Genomic DNA, 26095 nt, shown 5'->3' with positions numbered 1-26095 from the left:
TGGTGATTATATATATGATAATTAAAAACAAGAAACCCAATCATGACCTAAACTTCAGGATGGAGTTAATAAGATGAAATATATTCCTCTCAGTGGATTGGAGCAAGTTTCAGAAATGAGTGGCCTAAAGGGAAGTCTTCAGTTGATCAACAACCATTTATTGACATCCTACAGTATGCTCTAGCACCATGCTTCAGCACCAGATATAAGAAAAACATTATACTAAGTGAAATAAGTAAATTAGAAAAAACTTAAGAACTATATGTTTCCACATATAGGTGGGATATAAAAGTGAGACTCATGGACATAGATAAAAGTGAAGTGGTGCCTGACCAGGCGGTGGCGCAGTGGATAGAGCGTCGGACTCTGATGCGGAGGACCCAGGTTCGAGACCCCAAGGTTGCCAGCTTGAGCGCGGGCTCATCTGGCTTGAGCAAAAAAAAAAAAAGAATAGCTCACCTGGCTCGAGCAAGGGGGTTGCTTGGTCTGCTGAAGGCCCGCGGTCAAGGCACATATGAGAAAGCAATCAATGAACAACTAAGATGTTGCAGCGAAAAACTGATGATTGATGCTTCTCATCTCTGTTCCTATCTGTCTTTCCCTATCTATCCCTCTCTCTGACTCTCTCTCAGTCCCTGTAAAAAAAAAAAAAATAATAATAATAAAAAAAGTAAATGCTGTAGAAATGTTTGCCTAAAACCTATATACTCTTATTGATCAATGTCACCTCATTAAATTTACCGTATTTCCCTATGTATAAGACGCTCCTCTGTATGAGATGCACCTTAGTTTTGGGGCCCAAAATTTGGAAAAAAAAGTATTACATAAAGTTATTGAACTCAAGTGTTATTTATCATAAAATTCATACAAGCGCAAAAAAGTGAGAAATGCAGGTTAAAAAAATCTACAACCACTGTATAACCAGTGTACCCAGTGTTTAGACCCCAAATTTTTTGAAAAAGGGTGCATCTTATACATGGAAAAATATGGTAATTTTATCTTTTAGAAAAGAAAGTCTAGTACCTGCACCACAGAAGATAGACAAAATGCTCACAGCAGCATTGTTTGTAATAGCAAATCTAGAAACAACCAGAAAATTGATCAACTGTAGAATGCATACATAAACTATGAGATATACATATGGCAAAGAAAAAAAGAAAAAAGCACGAGACATTTCTCTCTTAAGAAAATTACATTCTTTTTCTTTTTTTAATTGAGAGGTGGGGAGGCAGAGAGGCAGACTCCCGCATGTACCCCAACTGGGATCCACCAGGCAAGCACTCTGCTGGGCGATCCTCTGCCCACCTGGGACCACTGCTCTGTTGCTTGGCAACCAGCTGTTTTAGTGCCTGAGGTGAGGCCATGGAGCCATGTTCAGTGCCAGGGGCCAACTTGCTTGAGCCATTCAAGCCATGGCTGCAAGGGGAAAGACAGAGAGAGAGGGAAAAGAAGGAGTGGAGGAGAAGCAGATGGTCATTTCTCCTCTGTGTCCTGACCAGGAATCGAACCTGGGACTTCTACACACCCGGCTGATGCTCTATAGCTGAGCCAACTGGTCAGGGCCGAAAATTAGATTCTGTGAGTGAAAAAAAAGATAAAACAGTATGTTAAGTGAGAAAGAGTTTATATGTATTATGTATATTTTATGCATCTGTTTTCATTTGGAAAATTGAAGAAGACGATCAAGTATTAGCAATGTAAGAAATCCTGGTTATCCAAAGATAATTAGTCACAGCGAATGCAAGTAAAATGAACTCATTTAACATAGGCACTGAAAGTTTATTATAAAAAGTAAAAAAAAAAAAATTTACTCTTAAGTGAGAGAGACAGAGAGAGGGGCAGACAGACAGGAAGGGAAAGAGATGAGAATCATCAACTTGAGGTTGTGGCACTTTAGTTGTTTATTGATTGCTTTCTCATATGTGCCTTGATGAGGGGTACAGCTCCAGCCAAGCCAGTGACCTTGGGCTTCAAGCTAGCAACCTTTTGGGCTCAAGCCAGAGACCATGGGGTCATGTCTATGATCCCGCGCTCATGCTGGTGACCCCGCACTCAAGCTGGTCAGCCCATGCTCAAGCTGGATGAGCCTGCACTCAAGCCAGTGACCTTCGGGCAAACCAGGGGGCGACGCTCTATCCACTGCGCCACTGCCTGGTCAGGCAAAAAGTAAAAAAAATTGATTTGAGATACAATCTTGGAAAAAATAAAGCTCAAAATTATAAAGCTGAGTCTTAGAATGGAGAAAGAATAAAGTATAGATTGTGTTTCCATATATAATTTTTGTGAAAAAATAATATGGCAACATATTTCATCTTTTTTTTTTTTTTTTTTGTATGTTTCTGAAGTTGGAAATGGGGAGGCAGTCTGTCTAACTCCCGCATGCGCCCGACCGGGATCCACCCGGCACGTCCACCAGGGGGCGATGCTCTGCCCGTCTGGGGCATCACTCTGCTGCAACCAGAGCCATTCTAGCGCCTGAGGCAGAGGCCATGGAGCCATCCTCAGCGCCTGGGCCAACTTTGCTCCAATGGAGCCCTGGCTGCGCGAGGGGAAGAGAGAGACAGAGAGGAAGGAGAGAGGGAGGGGTGGAGAAGCAGATGGGTGCTTCTCTTGTGTGCTCTGGCCAGGAATCAAACCCGGGACTCCTGCACTCCAGGCCGACGCTCTACCACTGAGCAAACCGGCCAGGGCCTATATTTCATCTTTAATTTAGTTTTAGGATACCCTGAACAATCTTTTATGGATTTATCAATTTTTCCCAAGGATTATTATTCGATCTTTGATTTTCAAACATTCTCTTATGTAGCTCCCATTATAAAAATTCTTTTTGCTTGTTAATTAGTAGGACTTTTGCTAGCTTCTCAGCTATCAATAATGAGTTCTAAAGTTCTCCAAAATTACTTTTATCCTGCATTCTTGTAATTATAGTAGAAATGTATGTTGTTAATTGTGGAAGTATATAGAACAATTTATTGGTGAATATTTTAATGTGAAAACTTTCTTAAGCAACCTTGTAACCATGGGGATTTTTTTTTTTTTTTTTTTTTTTTACAGGGACAGAGAGAGAGAGTCAGAGAGAGGGATAGATAGGGACAGACCGACAGGAACAGAGAGAGATGAGAAGCATCAGTCATCAGTTTTTCGTTGCGACACCTTAGTTCATTGATTGCTTTCTCATATGTGCCTTGACCGTGGACCTTCAGCAGACCGAGTAACCCCTTGCTCGAGCCAGAGACCTTGAGTCCAAGCTGGTGAGCTATAATCAAATAAGATGAGCCCACGCTCAAGCTGGTGACCTCGGGGTCTCGAACCTGGTCCTTCTGCATCCCAGTCCGATGCTGTATCCACTGCGCCACTGCCTGGTCAGGCAACCATGGGGATTTTATAGTGCAGTGTTTTTCAACTGCCAGTCTGCAGACTGGTCCGCCAGAAATTTTGTGCTGGTCCGCAAAAGAGTTAACCACCCTGATGTTGTATGAAGATTATAGACCCATGATGTTAGTAGAATTCACTTATGCTTAGGGCGATTTCTGCCTTAGGGGTCCCCAAAATAATCTATTATCACTGGTCCCCAAGTGTAAAAGGGTTGGAAACCACTGATATACTGAATACTGGGGTAATGAAGATCCTGTAGTTATTTCTGAGTGGTAAGATTTTTTATTGATTTAAATAGTTATTGCGCCTGACCAGGCGGTGGCGCAGTGGATAGAGCGTCAGACTGGGATGCAGAGGACCCATGTTCGAGGCCCCGAGGTCGCCAGCTTGGGCGCGGGCTCATCTGGTTTGAGCAAAAGCTTACCAGCTTAGACCCAAGGTCGCTGGCTCCAGCAAGGGGTTACTCGCTCTGCTGATGGCCCGCGGTCAAGGCACATATGAGAAAGCAATCAATGAACAGCTAAGGTGTTGCAACATGCAATGAAAAACTAATGATTGATGCTTCTCATCTCTCTTCATTTCTGTCTGTCTGTCCCTGTCTATCCCTCTCTCTGACTCACTCTCTCTGTAAAAAAAATAAAAATAAATAAATAAATAGTTATTGCTGTTTATACAGTCAGTTCTGTTTATTTGTGTTCTATAAAGTCACCAGGAATGCTGAATTAATGAAGTCTGAATGAACCATTGCTCCTAAGAGGAAAAAACAGGGTTAGGCTCCTGTGAGCCTTTGATCACATTTTCACAGGCCAGTCAATACATAACCTTGTTTTAAGTGTGTTTCTTTCTTTCTTTCTTTCTTTCTTTCTTTCTTTCTTTCTTTCTTTCTTTCTTTCTTTCTTTCTTTCTTTCTTTTTTTTTTTTTTTTTGTATTTTTCTGAAGCTGGAAATGGGGAGAGACAGTAAGACTCCCGCATGCGCCCAACCGGGATCCACCCGGCACGCCCGGGTGGGCGACCCTCTGCCCACCAGGGGGCGATGCTCTGCCCCTCCAGGGCGTCGCTCTGCTGCGACCAGAGCCACTCTAGCGCCTGGGGCAGAGGCCAAGGAGCCATCCCCAGCGCCCGGGCCATCTTTGCTCCAATGGAGCCTTGGCTGCAGGAGGGGAAGAGGGGAAGAGAGAGACAGAGAGGAAGGGGGGGGTGGAGAAGCAAATGGGGGCTTCTCCTATGTGCCCTGGCCGGCAATCGAACCCGGGTCCCCCGCACGCCAGGCCGACGCTCTACCGCTGAGCCAACCGGCCAGGGCCAAGTGTGTTTCTGTTTAAAGACATCTTATTTAATATATATTGTTGATTCATTAATGTTGAACTCACAGCCAGCAACACTGTAACATGCCTGAATGAAACTTATGTATCACGCATTTTCTCTGTAAGGCCTTCTGGCATTTAGAAACACTTGACAGCACTTCAAAGCTATGCTTGGGGGCCATTCTAAACAACAAATTCCTAACACAGAAAGCACAGAAATGCAATAAGTGTGGCCCTAAATAGACTGTGAGAAGGACAATTATTTACAGTATGAGAGCTAAACAGAAAGGCAGGCTCGGCTGTGTTCTGCCTGGGCTGGAACTGTGCAAGTCAAGCGACTCAAATTCTTTACCACTGTACACATGTCCAGAAATGAACACCAAAGCTTCTGAGTATTGATTTTGGAGTTAGAAATAAAATTTAGCAAGTAGGCAAATTCACAAATACAGAATCCACGAGTAATGAGGATCAGCTGTATTTTCCAATATTTTTCCACATTAAACTTGCTGTGGTTCTTTTAAAGTGGAAGCACAAAACAGACTTCCAAAAAAGTAAGTTACAGTATAATTTGGAAGGCAGAGTGAGACTTTTAAAATAAATAGAACGCATCTAAAAACACATTCTCCTTTATGTATACTTCCGCCTTTATCTGTGGTTTCGCTTCCTGCAATTTGTTACCTGTGATCAACCACTGTCCAAAAATATTAAATGAGAAAATCTCAGAAGTAAGCAATTTGTAAATTTTGAATCTCATGCTGTTTTCTGCATTGTGTAATGAAATCTCCCATTGTCCTGCACTGTCTTGATCCATCCTGCTTGGGATGTGACTCATCTTATTGTCCAGCACATCCATGGTGTATATGCTACCCATGCCATTAGCTGTCTCAATTATCAGGTCCCCAATATTGCAGTGCTTGTGTTCAGGAACCCTTATTTTACTTAATAAAGTCTCATTCACCTCACATCATCTTATCACGTAGGCATTTTATCATCTCACATCATCACAAAAAAAAAAACGGTGCATATAGTACTGTAAGATTATTTTGAGAGGGAGAAGCACATTCATGTAACTTACTATGGTACATTGTTATAATTTTTCTATTTTATTATGTTATTGTTCATCTCTTACTGTGCCTAACATATCAATTAAACTATCATAGGTATGTATGTACAGGAAAAAACACAGTACAGATAGGGTTTGGTACTATCTTCAATTTCAGGCCTCTACTGGACATCTTGGAATGCATCACCCATGGATAAGCAGGGACTACTGAATATTCCTGGGTATGGCTAGATTGATGATACAAAAAGCGTTTAAAAGAGTGAAGGCAGGGAGAAGAGGTAGGATTATTTGGTTATATTCATTAATTACAAACCCCAGTGGATAAATCTGAACAACTAAAGACAGGTTAAAAGCATGTAGCCTATGCATTCTGAGAGGAATTACTCTGATCATTTATCAAAAAGACTGCTCTTCCTTCCAAAAGTATGTGTTTTGCAAGAGTAGAGAAGTATGTTGAATTGATATGTATGGCATAGTTTAATTTAAAATGCATAAATTTGGGGAGGGAATTGAACATCTTGCTTATTTATCTTTCTCAATGGAGTTTTGATTTTTCTTGCATATAGAGTTATGAACACAGACACAAATGAGGCTCTCTGTAAACACCAAGTTGCAGCTATACAGGATTGTCAAATAAAATTTTCTTTTTCAAATCATAAGAGAAAGCTTATTTAGAAAAGTTACAGAGGTAGTAGAAGTGAGCCAGCTGGGCTGCATAGGTTCAGGAAACAAGTTACAGACTCAGAAAAAGGACCCTTGAAGCTTACAAGGGGAAAGGCAAAGGTAATGTGCCTGGAGGAAAAGGAGAGGAGGGGAAAGGTGCAGGTGTGCTCCCGAGAGGGACAGTGCCCAAGTCAAATTCTTTTTTTTTTTTTTTTTTTTGTATTTTTCTGAAGCTGGAAACGGGGAGAGACAGTCAGACAGACTCCCGCATGCTCCCGACCGGGATTCACCCGACAGGCCCACCAGGGGCGACGCTCTGCCCTGCCCCTCCGGGGCGTCGCTCTGCCTCGACCAGAGCCACTCCAGCGCCTGGGGCAGAGGCCAAGGAGCCATCCCCAGCGCCCGGGCCATCTTTGCTCCAATGGAGCCTTGGCTGCAGGAGGGGAAGAGAGAGACAGAGAGGAAGGAGGGGGGGGGGTGGAGAAGCAAATGGGCACTTCTCCTGTGTGCCCTGGCCGGAAATCGAACCCGGGTCCCCCGCACGCCAGGCCGATGCTCTACCGCTGAGCCAACCGGCCAGGGCCCAAGTCAAATTCTTAAAAATTGTTTCTGTTGCCAGGGCCCAAGTCAAATTCTTAAAAATTGTTTCTGTTGTAGGAACAGCAGCAGTATTGGTATCGGCAGCATTTGCTTAGTTTGCAGCAGAGGACAAAAGTGCATTTGCCAGGACACAAAAAGGGTCCTGTCATAGCAAAGGATGCTCCCAAGCCTGTAAAAGAAGTGACCGTACCTGCCACCAGTCAAGTACCAGAACCCCCTCCGTCTGAGGAGCCCCCATTACCACCTCCTAATGAGGAGGCACCACCCCCTCTCCCACCTGAGGAATCCCAGGTAACTATAAAATTCATTGTTTGGTGTTTATTAAATTGTTCATTTTTTTCTGATTCATTTATATATACCTTTGTCATGAATGGAGATATATTTTTGTGTTTTTTTAAGTACATGTAAAATTCCATTTATATAATAATCAGATTATGCCTTATCAGGGTTAGAAAATGCTCTCTTTTTTTTTCTATAGCATACACAGATTGAACAGTTAGCTACTCTTGTAAATTGTGTCTCTAAGCACTAAAAGGATGCCAGGGTATTTTTATATTGACAGCACACTGCAATAGAGCTTCAACTTTTATTGTTGAATGACCCCGGCTGTAGTCCAGGCAGTGCCACTTGCTGGTGGTGACTCTGAGTAAGTTAGTTAACCTTTCTGTGCTTCAGTTTCCTCATCTGCACAGTAGCTTAGAGCAGTGGTCCCTAATCCCCGGGCCGCGGACTGGTACCGGTCCACAGAGAAAGAATAAATAACTTACATTATTTCCGTTTTATTTATATTTAAGTCTGAACGATGTTTTATTTTTAAAAAATGACCAGATTCCGCCCGACCAGGCGGTGGCGCAGTGGATAGAGCGTCAGACTGGGATGCCGAGGACCCAGGTTCGAGACCCCGAGGTTGCCAGCTTGAATGTGGGCTCATCTGGTTTGAGCAAAAAACTCACCAACTTGGACCCAAGGTTGCTGGCTCGAGCAAGGGGTTACTCGGTCTGCTGAAGGTCCACAGTCAAGGCACATATGAGAAAGCAATCAATGAACAACTAAGGTGTCGCAATGCGCAACGAAAAACTAATGATTGATGCTTCTCATCTCTCCATTCCTGTCTGTCTGTCCCTGTCTATCCCTCTCTCTGACTCTCTCTCTGTCTCTGTTAAAAATAAATTAATTAATTAAAAAATGACCAGATTCCCTCTGTTACATCCGTCTAAGACTCACTCTTGACGCTTGTCTCGGTCACATGATGCATTTATCCGTCCCACCCTAAAGGCCAGTCCGTGAAAATATTTACTGACATTAAACCAGTCCGTGGACCAAAAAAGGTTGGGGACTACTGGCTTAGAGCATTAAATGTGATCATTCTTGTCACTTAGCAACTTATTGGCACTTAGCAACTTATTGGCACATGGAAAGTTCTCGCATTGGTCCAAAGGTCCTAAGAGCCTTATGTGGATACTTTATTGAATTGTAATAATTACACTGTATTTCATTGTGAAAAGTGACTAAGATGAAAAGGAAAGAGGTTTCTCATAGAATGAAAAGGACAGTAGATGTAGATTGACTTTTGGGGAAATGATTATCCTATTTAAGAACAGTGAGATTATTACTCTAGTGAAGTCTAGAGTTTACACACTCCTTTGTATTGATGGCCATGCTCACCGAATAGATAGGACTAGGTATTTTTCTAAAGATATAAGGGTTTTTCTAAATCAGGCAGAGTTGTAGGGATACTGGACTTTGTATTACAATACAATACTTTATACAATATTTAAGTTTCTTACTAATTTGATTGCTGATATTTTATGACTTAAAATAAAAATGTATCCACTTTTATCTCTAGTCAGAGGACCCAGAAGAAGACGCCAGGTTAAAACAGTTGCAGGCTGCAGCAGCTCACTGGCAGCAGCACCAGCAGCATCGAGTCGGCTTCCAGTATCAGGGAATAATGCAGAAGCACACTCAGTTACAGCAGATCCTGCAGCAGTACCAGCAGATCATACAGCAGCCACCACACATGCAGGCAAGTGCTTCCTCAGCTGACACATGGGAGGTTGCCCCCGGGCATTTAAAAGATTTATTATTACTGAAAGAGAAGTAAGTGTGAAGAAGAAAAGAAACCAATTATTGACAATTAGATGTTTCTCAAGAGGTGCCCAAGTAGTTAACTGTCAAGTGCCTTGGGGGCTTGGGAAGTGTGGTATTATGAAGATGCTCTTGCGGAGGGCTAGCTATAATGAAGTCTTCTGATCATGTCAACCCAGACAGATTTTTTTTATTTATTTATTTATTTATTTATTTACTTATTTATTTTTTAGTGAGAGAGAGAAAAAGAGAGAGAGACAAGAAGGGAGAAAGATGAGAAGCATCGCCTCGTAGTTGCGGCACCTTACTTATTCATTGATTGCTTCTCATACGTACCTTGACCAGGGGGCTGCAGACGGGCCATTGACCCTTGCTCAAGCCAGTGACCTTGAGCTTCAAGCTAGTGATCTTTGGGCTCAAGCCAGCAACCATGGGATCATTTTGATGACCCCCCTGCTCAAGCTGGCGAGCCTTTTCTTAAGCCTGATAAGCCCATGCTGAAGTTGGTGACCTTGGGCTTTTGAACTTGGGACCTCGGTGTCCCAGGTTGATGCTCTGTCCACTGTACCACCACCAGTCAGGCAACCCAGACAGATTTTAGAGTACTGTTATGAAGTTACTAAATACTGTTTCTAAGGTACTTAAGAACCAGGATTTTTATCATGTACCTTCAAGGTAACTTGTGTTTTGCCTACAAATCACTACGATAACAGACAAGCAAAAATCCATCAAAAAACAATTACCATGAAAAACCTAACAAATACATCGTAAAAGATGAAACAACTTTAACTTGTTTGTCTCACATCTTGAGTTATATAAACTTATGTCCATATGTCTATAGTAATCATTTTTTAAAGTTCTTTAAATGATCCATAGTAATACTAAAAACTTGAAAAGTACTTATTGCTGAGTTAAGTGTTTCTTTAGTATTTTGTTGATATTTTTCAACTCTGTTATAACATACAAAGTGTGACAAAAGTAGGTTTACAATTGTTTGTATGGAAAATAATACAATAACTAATAAATAACAATACAAGAATAAACTGTTTTGCATACAACTATAAACGTACTTTTACCCCACCCTGTATAACTAAATCAAAGAAAGAATGATCATCGCCAAACAGATTGTTTTTTTCTTAAGTGAGAGGCAGGGAGGCAAAGAGACAGACTCCTGCATGCGCCCCGACCAGGATTAACCGGGCAAGCCCCCTATGGGACGATGCTCTGCCCATCTGGGACCGTTGCTCTGCTGCTTGGCAATGGAGCTATTTTAGTGCCTGAGGTGAGGCTATAGGGCTATTCTAAGCACCCGGGGCCAACTTGCTCTAACTTGGCTGTGAGGGGAAGAGAGAGAGAGAAGGGAGAGAGGGAGGGGTGAAGAAGCAGATGGTCGCTTTTCCTGTGTGCCCTAACTGGAAATCGAACCCAGGATATCCACATGCCGGGCTGATGCTCTACCCCTGAGCCAACCAGTCAGGGTTCACTGAACAGATTTTATAAGCTTATCCTTATCCTCCTGAAATCTTTAGTGTTTTAGTTTCCTAAACCTTCAAAAGCCCGTGATTCATTGATAAATATCCTGTTATTAATTTTCTTATATGAATGTTTTGAAATAATTTTTATCTCTTTATTTGTAGACTATGTCTGTAGATATGCAACTGCGGCATTATGAGATGCAACAGCAACAGTTTCAACATCTCTACCAAGAATGGGAGCGAGAATTTCAGCTGTGGGAGGAACAGCTCCATTCCTATCCTCATAAAGATCAGCTTCAGGAATATGAGAAGCAGTGGAAGACATGGCAGGGACATATGAAAACCACTCAGACCTTTCTCCAGGAGAAAGTCAATTCATTTCAGAACATGAAGAACCACTATATGGGGAACATGTCATTGCCACCTCCTTTTGTTCCATATTCTCAGATGCCTCCACCTCTACCAACAATGCCCCCTCCGGTATTGCCTCCATCATTGCCACCACCAGTGATGCCCCCTGCCTTGCCTGCTTCAGTGCCACCACCTGGCATGCCCCCACCTGTGATGCCTCCTTCTCTACCAACCTCTGTGCCCCCACCTGTGATGCCTCCGTCTCTGTCTTCAACAGGGCCACCACCGGTTCTCCCCCCACCTTCCCTCACTTCTGTAGGGCCACCACCAGTTCTTCCCCCACCATCTCTCTCTTCAACGGCACCTCCACCTGTCATGCCCCTTCCACCATTGTCTTCAGCCACGCCTCCTCCAGGAATACCTCCCCCTGGGGTTCCACAAGGGATGCCTCCTCAATTAACAGGAGCCCCAGTTCCACCAGTCTCCAGTTCTCAGAGTTCACAACTTCCAGAAAAACCTAGACCAGCATTACTTCCCACTCCCGTGTCTTTTGGTTCAGCCCCACACTCAGCGTACCATCCTTCCTTACAATCAACTGTTGGCCCTTCAGAACAAGGGAATTCTAAAGTTCCTCTGAGCAAGTCTACTCTGCCATACAGTTCGTTCTCAGAGCAAGGACTTGGGGAGTCTTCAGTTGCTCCATCTCAGCCAATCACTGCAGTCAAGGACATGCCAGTGAGGCCAGGTGGATTGCTTCCAGATCCTCCTAGAAGCAGTTACATGGAAGGTCCAAAAGGGCCAAGGTAGGTCTTCCTCTTTTGTTTGTTGGGTTTGGCTGATTTGTTGATTTTGTTGATTTAGAGGGAGAAGCCCTTGATGGTTTAAAAAACTTCATTTACACAATTTTGGTATTCTCTTTGTACTTTTAATCTGTACACATTCCTAGTGTACAATTAATAAGGTTAGTATTTATTGTTCACTTATTAGACATGAAATCTAGAAATGGTAACATGCCCCCATTTTTTAAAATAAATTTTTATTAATTTTAATGGGGTGACATCAATAAATCAGGGTACATATAGTCAAAGAAAACATGTCCAGGTTATCTTGTCATTCGCCCCCATTTTTTTGTTACTGCTTTTATCCTTTATGTGGAGAGTATAGTGCAGGATGGATGTGATGTTTTAGAGTAATGCTTATCTTTTTTTTTTTTTCTTGACTTTTCATCTTCAGAAGTAATATTTATCTTTTTTTGCTTTTTGTTTGAGAAATAACTGAATTGATAGCTTCTCTTTGTTAGCTAATATGCTAACTTTTGGAGATAAAGATTGATAAGCCAATATTGTAGTGAAATAAGGCAATCAAATTTAGTGTAAGGGTAAATAAGACTTTTGTTTTGTCCATTTGTTCAGCAAATATTTATTAAGTTCCTGCTCTGTGTTTACAGAATAGACAAATGGATCTTATATCCTTTATGTGTTCATCAGTTTGGGAGATGTTTTTCTTTTGTCTGAACCACATTTTTTTTTAATTCTTCTTTTTTATTGATTTTAGAAAGGGAGAGATTGAGAGACATTGATTTGTTGTTCCACTTATTTGTGCATTCATTGGTTGGTTTTTGTATGTGCCCTGACTAGGGATGGAGCCCACAGCCTTGGCATATCAGGATGATGCTCTAAGTGACCTACCTGGCCAGGGCTGAAACACATTTTTGTATTAAAAAGTGTACACAAAAATTTACTAGTAGTTCTTAAGTATTTTCTTATCTTTACCTTTTAAAAGGTGTTAAATCCATTTTTCTAAATTTGTAAATCATTTAGTTGGCCTGAATGATAATTTTCCTACAGAAAATACATTTCTGTAAGATTTTCTCCCAATTAGAAATTGTAATAGAAATACATATTCCTTTTACAAAATTTATACAGTTAAGTACTTAAAATAGTAAGTCATTTAATTCCACTGGAGATTATTATCTGACGATAGTAATTTTTAAAATATATGTCATAAAAATAGGATCATACTAAGTATTATCAGTACATTTGTTTCCATCTCAGTGTCAATGGATCTATATCATTTTTAATTTAATTCTGATTTCAACAGTTGAGAACAAAATATATCTCTTGTCTGACTGGTGGTGGCGCAGTGGAGACAGCATTGACCTGGGACACTGAGGACCCAGGTTCAAAACCCTGCGGTTGCCAGATTGAGTGTGGTCTCATCCAGCTTGAGCGCAGGGTCACCGGCTTGAGCACAAAGGTCACTGACTTGAGTAAGGGGTTACTGGCTTGACTGTAGTCCTCCTGTCAAGACACTTAAGAAAAGCAATCAATGAACAACTAAAGTGCTGCAACTATGAGTTGATGCTTTTCTTCTCCCTCCCTTCCTTCCTAGCTTTCTCTCACTAAAAAAAAAAAAAAAAAAAAAAAAAAAAAAAAAAGTTGATTTCATTTTATTTCTCAAGTTTATAATTCTGAAAACAATATAATACAAAACTTCATCCAAAATCAAAGCTAATTAGAGGCAGTTAACGTGAATTTCTCTGTGTACCAGAAGGCTTGCCAGAGGCTTTACATACATTATCTTATGGAATCTTCTCAACAAACTGAATTTTTATACCCTACAATTACCCTTCACAAATGGGCGTAGGGGACTGGGTTACCTGCTCAGGATCTTGTCCCTGGAACAGTGGAGCCTGAGTGTATACCCAGTGGGAGCTAAGTCCACAGGGTCTTCAGAGCAAAAGCACTCGTTAAATACTGTATTTAGTGCTTAGGTCAGTGATATTCATACAGTCAGTGATATTTATTTGGCATGTTTATCTTCTTGATTTGAATTCCTACTTATCTCCTGGATTGAGTATTACCTTTTAGATCTGGTAACTAATTTGCTACCAGAGAAGTACATTTTTAACACCTTGTGAGACAAAGATTTCCTGTTTCATTTTTTTTTTTAAATTTTAGTGAGGAGGGGAGTCAGAGAGACAGACTCCTGCATGCGCCCCAACCACGATCTACCTGGTAGGCCCACTAGGGTGTGATGCTCTTCCCATCTGGAGTGGTTGCTCTGTTGCTCAGCAACCGAACCTTTTTTTTTTTTTTTTTTTTTTTTAGTGCCTGAGGCAGAGGCAATGGAGCCATCCTCAGCACCTGGGGGGTGAAGAAGCAGGTGGTCGCTTCTCCTGTGTGCCCTGACCAGGAATCGAACCTGGGACTTCCACATGCCGGGCTGACGCTTTACCACTGAGCCAACCTGATAGGGCTCCTTTTTTTTCTTTTCTTTTTTTTAATTTTTGGTCATATTAATGTTTCTCTCTTTTGTCTACCAAATCTTGAGTTTGTAAATTTAGGGCCATTTTAAGTTTTTTCTTGTCTCAAAGTCCTATCGATAACTTCACTGCTAGGAGGATGTTAGCAATTATCTAACACAGTATTCCCTCTACAGTAACACACATTTGTGTTGCATTTTAGTTTGTCATCTTGTTTATATTACCTTATTCCTCTCACTGATCTCATGAGGTAAGTAGATAAGGAAAGCTGAACTTTGAAGCGGTTATAAATAAATTGCCGCAGATCATATAGCTAGTAAGTAGTTGAGATGGGATTAGAATCCAAGGCCTTCTAATTCACTTACAAGTTCATTGTACTTCCTGTGACAAGCAGTTGATAGATTCTACTTAAACACTGACAGTTTCCTAGAAAGTTGATTTCTTACATTGACCATAAATAAATATATTACTATAACTTGACCTGTTGATTCTAGATCTGCCTTTATGGTACAATACATAATAAATTATCCTCTCTTTCTCTTTGTACAGTGTGTTCCTACAGTTATTTAAAGACCTCTCTCTTGTCTTCTTCCCCAGCCTGCTTTACCCTCTCTGCTCTGCCAGCACATAAACTCAAATTCTTCTTTTTCATACTAACATTGGTTCTAGCTTCTTCCTGCTATATTGCACACTGTCCTTTGAAGGGCCTTTTTGGTTTGTCAAGTCTCCTTCAGATGCCGAGGACCATAGACCTATTACCAACTTCATTATAAAAATGTACTTACGTACCTGAAAAAATTGCCCTTTTTTGGTTAGCACTCTCACAGGCTTTCCAGGTTTTTTTCACATTAGCTATTACTAGGCCAAGTCTCTCTCATCCTGCTTGTGCTGTTGCTTTTTATTTTATTTTTTCTTTGTCTAAGACTTTATCTTTACATTTCATCTAGTTAGGTTTAGGCTGACATTCTAGTCTGCTGAAATCTTGATAAATTTTTATTACATTGTTTTTAGATTGGTTTCAGATATCCCTTCCCAGCTTTTTCACCTACAACTTTTATTTTGTCATTGAATTGGATCCTGTTCACATTATCTACCTTGTTTTAAAAGCCTTTCCCCAAACTATGTAGCTTAAGTCATTGCTGTTTCTAATTCTCTTCTACTTTTTTGCTCATTTAGCCCATTTTATGGCTGAAATATTATTCAGCCATAAAAAGAAACCAAGTATTGCTACATGCTACTGTATGAATGAATCTTCAATATATTATGCTAAAGAAGCGAGACACAAAATATTATATGTTATATGACTTCATTATATGAAGCTGTTGCTATTCTTTCTGTTTTAAATATCTCTTCCAATGAGCCAGGGGAAAGAATACTCAGTTCTAAGTGTACCAGATTACATATAAGAGTTACAGTCATCCATATCCACTTTTCTATTCTCTTCTCCAAGTTTTTAAACCATATAAAGTATAGTTTATTACTACTGACCAAGCATAGTTATTTTTTCTCCCATGTAACTAGGTTAAAAAATATCAGTGAGAATCTGAGTACTTAGTATAAGAGACTAAGGTAAGAATAATTCACACTATTAAGAAAAATTTCCTTACTAGTTGAGTTTGGAGTTTGCTATAAACACATATAACTAACTGGTATGGTAAGCCACTGTTGTTTTGTTTTTGTTTTAAACAGAGCTGGGTAGATTTACCAGTAACACACTATTAAAGTATTATAAAGTACTTCGAATTTTCGCAAAATCCAGATATAGGCTGCTTTCTAAAAACAGTGAAGATTTCCAAAAAGTCAAGTATAACTACTTCATATGTAAATAGCATACCACATTGTTTAATATCCAGGGTAGCTATTATGAAACTGTGTGTATGTTTATCATTGGATTCATCCAGTCTTCTAGAAAACTACCACTGCTCAAAAAAAAGTGAATGTTGGTTTCCCAGAATCTTTTATTTTTTAATAATAAAACTTATTTATTAAAAGGTAATGTACAGGGATGTGCACAGTCATAAGTGTACAGCTTAATGAATTTGCACAAAGTAGACACACCCATGTTATCACTACTCAGATCAAAAAGTAGAAATTCTAGTGTCTGAGAAGTCCCCCCTCATGTCCCTTCCCATTCCTTCTTACACTATAGATTAGTTTTGCCTATTTTTTGAACTTTATATAAACAGAATCATACTGTATGTACTTTTTTTTTTTTAAGGTTTTATTTATTGCCTTGGCCAGATAGCTCAGTTGGTTAGAGCATCATCCCGAAGCACAGAGGTTGCCAGTTCAGTCCCCGGCCAGGGCACATACAGGAACAGATGGATGTTCCTGTCTCTGTTTCTCCCTTTATTTTTACCTTCCTTTCTCATGAAAGTCAGTAAATTAAAAAAAAATTATTTATTGATTTGAGAGAGAGAGAGGGAGAGAGAAAGGTGTGGGAGAAGAGCAGGAAACATCATTCATAGTAGTTGCTTCTTATATGTGCCTTGACCAGGTAAGTCTGAGGTTTTGAACTGGCGACCTCAGCATTCCAGGAGACTCCTTAACTACTGCACCACCACAGGTCAGGCTGTATATACTGTTTTGAATGGCATCTTTCACTTGACATTATAGAGATTCATCCATGTTGTGTGTACCTGTATTTTGTTCATTCTCATTCTTGTACAGTATTTTATTGTATGAATATATTATATGTAATGTTTATCCATTCTAATATTGATGGTTATTTAATTTTTATTATGAAAACACTACTACATGTCTTGGTACTATATATCTCCCTTTAGATGCATGCACGTAGGTGTGGGTGTTTAATTTTGTTTAGATATATATAAGGATTGGAGTTGCATGATCATGCGATTATATGTTCTGCTTTGATCTTGTCAAACAGTTTTCCAAAGTGATTGTTTTAATTTATATTCTCACCAGCAGTGTTTCTGTGTTCTAGTTTTTTGTTTTTTTTGCATCCTCATCAATACTTAGTATTGTTAAACTTTTAAATTTTAGCCATCTTAGTAGATGTTTAATGATATTATAATACAGCTTTAATTTATATTTCCCTGATGATGAATGAGGTTGATTCCTTTCCATTTTATTATTGTTCAGGTGAATTTTCTCTTTTATGAAATACTGATTCAAGTTTTTTCTCTATTTTTCTATTAGATTGGTTTTTTTCTTAATATGTAGGAGTTCTTTATATCTACTGATATCAGTTTTTTGTCTAGTATTATCTAGGTTGTCTTGACTGTATCTCACTCTACAGCACTTTTTACTTTCTTCAGTATATCAGAAAAGTAATCTTCACCATTTACCATCTAGGTCCAGTGGACCCTTTTTATTTATTTGTATATATTTTTATTTATATATTTTTTTCCCTGAGAAAGGAAGGGATAGAGATGAGAAGCATCAGTTTGTTGTTGTGGCACTTTAGTTGTTCATTGATAGCTTTATCATATGTGCCTTGACCGGGGCCTCAAGCCGAGCCCGTGACCTCTTGCTCAAGCCAGTGACCTTGGGCTCCAGCCAGCAACCTCAGGGTTTCCAACCTGGGTCCTCAGTATCCTAGGTCGACATACTATCCACTGCCACCACTGGTCAGGTGGGTCTTTTTATTTTTTTAATTTTAAAGTAATTTAACAGAAAGTTTACAGAAGCAAGAATAAAGTGATAGTGAAAAACAACTTACTAGAAATTCTAATAAAAATTTTAAAGAATAAAACTGCATCAAATAAATTTTAGCTACAAACATCATAAAAGATGAAATATTTTTGTCATATCTTTTAACAAAGCAAAATGGTCCAGGTTCTTGCCATAAAATATTTTGTGAAGTCCTTTCTATTTAATAACTAAGTGGGTGACAATACCACATTTCTGTTCTGTTTGTAGAAATATGTTGTTCACACATCAAATCTTGAGTTTGAGAATATTGATCTATGATATTGTCCTTTGAGGACTCATAGTTGGAGAGCTTACTTATGATAAATTTCACATCTTTATTAAAGCCTTGAAAGAAGCTGTAGAGACATTTATCTTCTGTTTCATCTGATAATTTTGGTGTAACTTTCTCTGTCACTTTTCTTTCCTTTGTCCTTACAGTCAGGAAATGAAATTTTCTGAATTCTCAGTTTTGCTAAAGGAAGACTTAAAGCAGGTTGCAATATGGTAGACAAGTAACAGGGTGTGACAGTTGATAACACCTTTGCCTCATCTTTCTAGGCACTTCGGTCATTCTTTTGTTGTCTTTGTATTTTAATCTTCTTTGGCAGAGTTGGAGATAATAAGTAATGATGAGCATTAATGAATTCTAGGATAAGGAAATCTCAAAGTATTTTTAAAAAATATTTTATTGATTTTAGAGAGAGAGAGCAAGAGCAAGAGAGAGAGAGAAGGGGGAGCAGGAAGCATCAACTCACAGTAGTTGCTTCCTATATGTGCCCGACCTCAGCATTCCAGGTCAGTGCTTTATCCACTGTACTACCACAGACAGGTCAGGTGCAAAGTATTTCAAATGTGGAAAAAAATCACTTAAGATCTTATATTTTAGACTTGTGAAAGGATCCAGTGGACCCATATGGTAATTGCAAGATCATTTAAATTTTGTTGTTTTTTAAAAAGTAAATTGTCTCTTTGTTCTCTTAAAGGCTAGTATGAAAAAGGTTATGAAATATCAATCTTTACAAATAGAACTGATAATAAAAAAACAAAAACAGCCTGACCTGTGGTGGTGCAGTGAATAAAGTGTCGACCTGGAAATGCTGAGGTCGCCGGTTCAAAACCCTGGGCTTGCCTGGTCAAGGCACATATGGGAGTTGATGCTTCCAGCTCCTCCCCCCCCCCCCCCCCGTCTCTCTCTCTGTCTCTCCTCTCTCTCTCTCTCTCTCTCTCTCTTCCTCTCCTCTCTAAAATGAATAAAATAAAAAATTAAAAAAAAAACAACAAAAAAAACCCCCAAAAACATAAAAACTATTGGATTCAGTGAAACTTAATGAGCCCCAAGGACTAATGGTGTCTTTTGATTAATAAAAAGTATTTATTTTAATTTAGTAGTCCAATTTATTGCTCTTTTTTCCTTTATGTTTAGTGCTTTATTTATGTCCTATTTAAAAAAATCTTTTGTTTACTCTAAAGTCATAAATACATTATCCTATTTTATCTTTTATTGTTTTATCTTTTATTTTAAAATTAATAATCCACATAGAATTGATTTTGTTGTTAATGTATGGTATAAAGTAGGGGTCAAATTTCATTATTTTCCATATGGCTATCCAATTGACCCCAGTACCATTTAATTGAAAAAGTCATCCTTTCCTTACTACTTTACAGCATCTCCATCATAAGTCAAGTGATTATATATGTGGATTTGTTTCTGGACTCTGTTCCTTTGGTTTACTTGTCTGTTCTTGCACCAGTCAGTGTCATACTGTTTTAATTACTGTAGCTTTATAATGAATTTTGATATCTCTTAGTATAAGTGCTCCAATTCTGTTTCTAGATCAGATGTTGGCAGATTTTCTCTATGAAGGACACATGGTAAATATTTTTGGCTTTACAGGCTATGTTTGGTCTCTGTTAAATATTTTATTTCTTTTATATTTTTAACCTTTAAAAATGGAAAAGTGTCATTTTTAATGGGATTTGGCCTATAGTTGGCTGACCCCATATCTAGATTGTCATGACTATTCTTGGTCCATACTTAAAGTCAGCTTGTCAGTTTTCAAAAAACTGCTGGAATTTCAAGGGGTGTTACATAGAATCTGTTGACCATTTTAAAGAAACATTGACATCTTTATAATATCAAGGCTTCTCTTTGGTCCCATCTACTTTTTGATCAGTTTTAATATTGGAGTTGTGGACTTCTTCCAATATGTAGCTGTCTCACTAGGTTTAGCAAGGGACTACAAACACTGCAGTTTTTCTTTATGCTTCCTTTTGTCATGGTTGTTCCTCTTTATAGTGTTTACTTCTTTTTGGGAACTTTGGGTTTAGGATCTTGACTATACATATTAGAAAGTAGGCATTATTTCATATGAAAACTAAAAGGGAAGGAATTTGATTCAAGAATTTGATAACTTGTTTAAAAGTATTTGTAATCTTGCATACTTCTTACGTTTTTATACCCAATTTAAAATAATTTTTATGTCAAATTTTGAAATATTTATACCTAGCTCTAATGGTTTCATACCTGGTTTTAGGGTTTTATTTTTCTAGAGGTTTATGAAATACATAACTGTACAAACATTTTCTAAATATTTAAACATCAAATACTTATTTTTCTTTTCATTTGACCAATGTGCAGTGCATGTGGTTTATGTGATTATGTTTAGTGAATAAATACTATATTCTATATTTCAAATAAATGCTTTTATATGTTAAAAAGGTCATAGTATTTCATTTGTTGATGTAGAGATGGCTTATTTTTGTACATATTTTTAACATGAGTATCTCAATATATTTATTTCACATTCTTGATCTTAGCCAAAAGGCTGAGAAGCAATTATATATATTTATTTCAAAGACCTAAAAACTTTTTACTTTTCTAAATCTGAAAGGTTTTGATAGTTTTAAGATTTCATAATATCTTTGAACTTTGAAAAGATGAAAGTGCCGTATTGATAAAGAATTGCCATTTTTATGTAATGTTGAAGGTATATTTCAATTGGTTTAACATTTTCTGATCTCCAAAATAAAAGAAATGATGACCCTTGGCTGATGACTGGTCAGTAGTTTAACCTGAAAGCAAAGCACCCTACCCTTTCATGGAAACTGCATATTTTATGTGTAGGTATGAGACTTGCAGAATCTTTCCACCATGTTCTGCTTCCTATCTACACACATTTTAGTGCTCCTGCTTTCTTTATCCTTTCCTCTGCCCTTTACACATGCTTTTCTCTTTGGCTGTCATTTTTGCTTTACTAATTCCTGTTTTTACTGCCCTCAGGGTTGTACATAAATAATTTATATGTTGAGATCCTTCAGTGAGTCACATATTGGGGATACTTCATTGAGTAAGACCAGCATGTCCTATACTTATTAAATTTTATTCTAATTGTTTATTTATTTGTCTCACTCTTCCTGTGGACTGTGAACTCCCTAAGGTTAGATATCAGTTTATTTCCACCATTAACACAGTACTGGGCCCTGGCCGGTGGCTCACTGGATAGAGCCTCAGCCCAGCATATTGATGTCTAGGGTTTGATTCCTAGTCAGGGCACACAGGAGAATTGACCATTTACTCCCCCCCCCCCCTTCTCTCTCTCTCTCTCTGCCTCTTGTAGCCAGTGGCTTGATTAGTTTGAGCATGACCCTGGGTGCTGAGGATAACTCCATCAGAGAAGGACACCCTCAGGTGCTAAAAATAGCTTGTTAATTGAGCATTGGTCCCAGATGGGGTTGCTGGGTGTATCTTGGTTGGGGCACATGTGGGAGTCTGCCTCCATATTTCCCCTCCTGTCACCAAAAAAAAAAAGTACCTGGCAATAAGTGTTATACCAGAATGTCTCAGTTATGGATAAAATTCTCAAAGCAATCATAATTTAGTTAGGAAGGCAGTTCATTCATATTCAAAATTTGATTATAATATTAGATAACGTGTTGACAAGGGTTCTTTATTGGTTCTTGTACATTGTGGCAGATAGTTTTATCACTTATATGAACTAATGCTGAATTGAATACAAATCAGAGAATTTTAATGATTTAAGATGTTATTCCAGACATTTTGAATTAATAAATGTAACTTAAAGGAAAGGAACCAAACTGTTATAAGCTCTGAAACAGTATTCTTTTTGCTTTTTGTAAATGTGTGATTTCTGTCCATAGCATTGCATTATATTCTTTGACAGGCCTCCAGTCAGCTCTTGCCTTGGCTAAGCCCTCACTATTTTGGATAGACCCATCTACTCTCTTCTGCCTTCTCTGTCTCAGCAAACATTTTTATTTAGCTTTATAGCTTTAATTTAGATTTCTGCCTCACAGAGAAAATCAAGGCTTTCAAGCCCAGTAAAACACACTTTCTGTCTTGACCGTTACCATCCTCATCCTCTTTCTTGTAATCTCAGAAGAAGCCTTTCTCCTGGTTACTGCTAATCCTCTTTCTGTGTTCTTAAAAGAAGAACATTTTACATCTTTTTTTATTTTTTACAGAGAAAGAGAGTGAGCCAGAGAGAGGGATAGACAGGGACAGACAGACAGGAATGGAGAGAGATGAGAAGCATCAATCATTAGTTTTTCATTGCGCGTTGCAACACCTTAGCTGTTGATTGCTTTCTCATATGTGCCTTGACTGCAGGCCTTCAGCAGACTGAGTAACCCCTTGCTGGAGCCAGTGACCTTGGGTCCAAGCTGGTGAGCTTTTGCTCAAACCAGATGAGCCCGCGCCCAAGCTGGCGACCTCGGGGCCTCGAACCTGGGTCCTCTGCATCCCAGTCTAACACTCTATCTACTGCGCCACCGCCTGGTCAGGCCATTTTACATCTTGAAGTGATACATTCATATAGTTTGAAAACAAAAAAAAACAGTCATCCACTGTTCTGAGCTACGCTAGATGTGCTTCCTAATGACATCATCTTTTATTCTTTAGCTGTTTCTTCTGGTAGTTATCTTCATATCACAAAAGATATGCTGCTACTTTCTTGACTTTTACTTTTTAGGTAATATATAATTAATACTTGTTCTGATAAAAAGTTCATTTAATTCTTGTACTATTCTCTAAGCCCATCTGCCCAGCAGCGTATTTATATTACTCTTTTTTTTTTTTGTATTTTTCTGAAGCTGGAAACGGGGAGAGATTGTCAGACAGACTCCCGCATGCGCCCGACCGGGATCCACCCGGCACGCCCACCAAGGGGCGATGCTCTGCCTCTCTGGGGCATCGTTCTGTTGTGACCAGAGCCACTCTAGCGCCTGGGGCAGTGGCCAAGGAGCCATCCCCAGCGCCCGGGCCATCTTTGCTCCAATGAAGCCTCGGCTGCGGGAGGGGAAGAGAGAGACAGAGAGGAAGGAGAGGGGGAGGGGTGGAGAAGCAGATGGGCACTTCTCCTGTGTGCCCTGGCCGGGAATCGAACCCGGGACCTCTGCACGCCAGGCCGATGCTTTACCACTGAGCCAATCAGCCAGGGCCTTATATCACTCTTTTGATACATCAGTAAACAATATTGTTTCTTTTCTTTTCTTTTTTTTTTTTTGTATTTTTCCGAAGTTGGAAATGGGGAGGCAGTCAGACAGATTCCCACATGCACCCAACCAGGATCCACCCGGCATGCCCACCAGGGGGCAATGCTCTGTCCATCTTGAGGCGTCACTCTGCCGCAATCAGAGCCATTCTAGCGCCTGAGGCAGAGGCTACAGAGCCATCCTCAGCGCCCGGGCCAACTTTGCTCCAATAGAACCTTGGCTACAGGAGGGGAAGAGAGAGACAGAGAGGAAGGAGAGGGGGAGGGGTGGAGAAGCAGATGGGCGCTTCTCCTGTGTGCTCTGGCCGGGAATCGAACCCGGGACTCCTGCACGCCAGGCCGACGCTCTACCACTGAGCCAACCGGCCAGGGCTACAATATTGTTTCTTATAGAGGTAAGCAGTGTACTAATACTATATTTTCTTTAATGTTATAACTTTTTTTCAGAATTTCCAATTGTCATGCAAAATCTTTAAAATAATCCTTCAGCCTACGTCCCCAAAATACCATCTTCTTTTCTCTTGAGGAGCTCTTTCCCCCAAATTCATGCATCCTCTTGCTTTTTTGCCTAGGCTGGTTGGCTGGTTGTTTGCTCTCAGGATCTGCCAGGTGGCCGTTGCTCTGGTGTTTCCCTTGACTGTCCTCCTGAATTTGGATATATTGTACTTAATTGAATCTCATGGCTTCCTGTTTGTGGGTTAGTACAGTGGTCCCCAACCTGTTTTGGGCCACGGACCGGTTTAATGTCAAAATATTTTCACGGACTGGCCTTTAGGGGGGACGGGTAAATGTATCATGTGACTGAGACAAGTGTCAAGAGTGAGTCTTAGACGGATGTAACAGAGGGAATCTGCTCATTTTTTAAAAATAAAACATCATTCAGACTTAATTATAAATAAAACGAAAATAATGTAAGTTATTTATTCTTTCTCTGCGGACCGGTACCAAATGGCCCACGGACCGGTAGCGGCCTGGGGGTTGGGGCCCACTGGGTTAGTGCCTCCTTTTCCCTGAGTGCATGCTCGAGTAACTTAGAAACTATATAATGAAGGTCAGTTTTCTGCATTGTTGCATGTCTGCAAATGTATTTATTCTAACCATACATTGATTAATGTTTTGGTTATGGAATTGGAAGTTGAACATAATAATTTCTCAAGGTCATTGTTCTTTTCTTCTGTCATTTAGTGCAGCTGTTGTGCTGTTCCATTTTTTTTTTTTCTATTTAGATGACTTCTAGGTAGTGCCAGAAACATTTTTTATTCATGGTATTCTAAAATTTCATTGTATTTTTAGTTTTGTTAATTGTCTTGAGTGGTCTGGGACATTTCTATCTGGAGATTAGAATCTCATAACTCTGGGAAAGTTCTTTGTGCTATTTCTTCTTTAATTTTTTTTCTCGTTTTCTATTTTTCTCTTTCTGAAACTCATTAATGAGATTTTTGACCTGCCAGATTGATTATATTTGTCTCTTTTCTTTTTCATTTTGTTGTACTTTCTGAGATACATACTTTTAATCAGTCTACTGCATTTTTTATTTTGAGAATTTAAATTTTTTTCTACAGTTCTTCTCGTTCTGATCCCCTTTCATATTGCAATTTGTTCTTGATTTTTAGGTACTCTCTGAAGATATCAGTTTATGGTGGGGGTTGTTTTGTTTTGTTTTTTACGTTCTCTTGTGACCCTGGCCAGTTTGCCCAGTGAATAGAGCATCAGCATGGCATGCGGAAGTCCCGCATTTGAGCCCCACTCGGCACACATGAGAAGCGACCATCTGCTTCTCTCTCCCTCCCTCTACCCCTTCTCTCTCTCTTCCCCTCCTGCAGCCAGTGGCTCAGTTGGTTCAAGTGTTGCCTTAGGAGCTGAGGATAGTTCGTTTGATTCAAGCATAGGCACCAGACTGGGGTTGCTGGGTGGATCCTGGTTGGGGCTCATACAGGAATGTGTATCTCCACTCCTCTCACTTAAAAAAAAAAAAAAAAAAGATTCACTTGAAAAACAAGAGATAACAATGTTATCTCTGTTTTCTCCAGATCATGTAGTATTTATCTTTGGTCTTTTTTTTTTTTTTTTTTTTTCATTTTGGAGACATTCTTCAAATACCTAGTGATCTCTGGTTGTCCATTTATATTAGAGAGTGGGAGACACTGACAAGCTGATTGGGGGCTCTGGGGCAGGGAGCTTAGTGACTGTTAGGCTTTGCTTGGCGATAAGGCAAAAACTAAGGGACCCTCAGATTCAAGAACTTGGAGACATTCAGCCTAGGGAAAGGCTGGTTGGTGATTCTGAATGTAGATTTTAATGTACGTGACTTTAGCCCAAGTGTTCCTCTCGCCTTCCCCAGCAGCCCTGGTAACTGGGCACACTGACCCTCTCTGGGTCTCTGTAGGCAAGCCAGCCCCACCTGCGTGGCCAGCACTCCAAACTGCAGTTTCTTCCTGCATGTTTCCACTCATGTGTGTTTTTTGTCTTCTAGAATTTAATAACAAAATTCTCATCTGTTGCTGGTCCCCTTTCTCTGTTTTTAGCGGGTTTAAGTATTTTTAAATTGTTACGACTCTAAAGTGTCAACTTGGCTAGGCTGAAATACATTTCCCAGAGTTCTTTTTCTTATGTTTCTGATTAGGGTGAGTTACAAGGGTGATCTTTGCCCCAACATGAAATATCTCTGGACAACCAAAACATTCTAACCCTTTCCCCAGAAAAGGATATGAAATCCATTTTTGTGTCTTGGGAATATCTTCA

At 39.6% G+C, this 26095-nt stretch overlaps 1 protein-coding gene across 3 annotated transcripts in view; it reads left to right on the top strand.

Annotated features, from left to right (window-relative positions):
- Positions 1-26095, top strand: part of YLPM1 (YLP motif containing 1) — a 77566-nt gene that overhangs the window by 10331 nt on the left and 41140 nt on the right. For all 3 annotated transcript variants that reach the window (XR_010731006.1, XM_066272248.1, XM_066272247.1), the window contains exons 2-4: positions 7065-7298; positions 8854-9033; positions 10733-11724. Coding sequence is in view for 2 of the 3 variants with exons in the window: in XM_066272248.1 (XP_066128345.1) it covers positions 7065-7298; positions 8854-9033; positions 10733-11724 (1406 nt within the window). In the remaining variant the exon portion in view is untranslated. The remainder of the gene's footprint in view (positions 1-7064; positions 7299-8853; positions 9034-10732; positions 11725-26095) is intronic.

Source organism: Saccopteryx bilineata, chromosome 4 (genome assembly GCF_036850765.1).
Source record: "Saccopteryx bilineata isolate mSacBil1 chromosome 4, mSacBil1_pri_phased_curated, whole genome shotgun sequence".
NCBI classification, from domain to species: domain Eukaryota; kingdom Metazoa; phylum Chordata; class Mammalia; order Chiroptera; family Emballonuridae; genus Saccopteryx; species Saccopteryx bilineata.
Note: the sequence above shows the minus strand (reverse complement) of the source record. Positions and strands in the feature narration are given on the sequence as shown.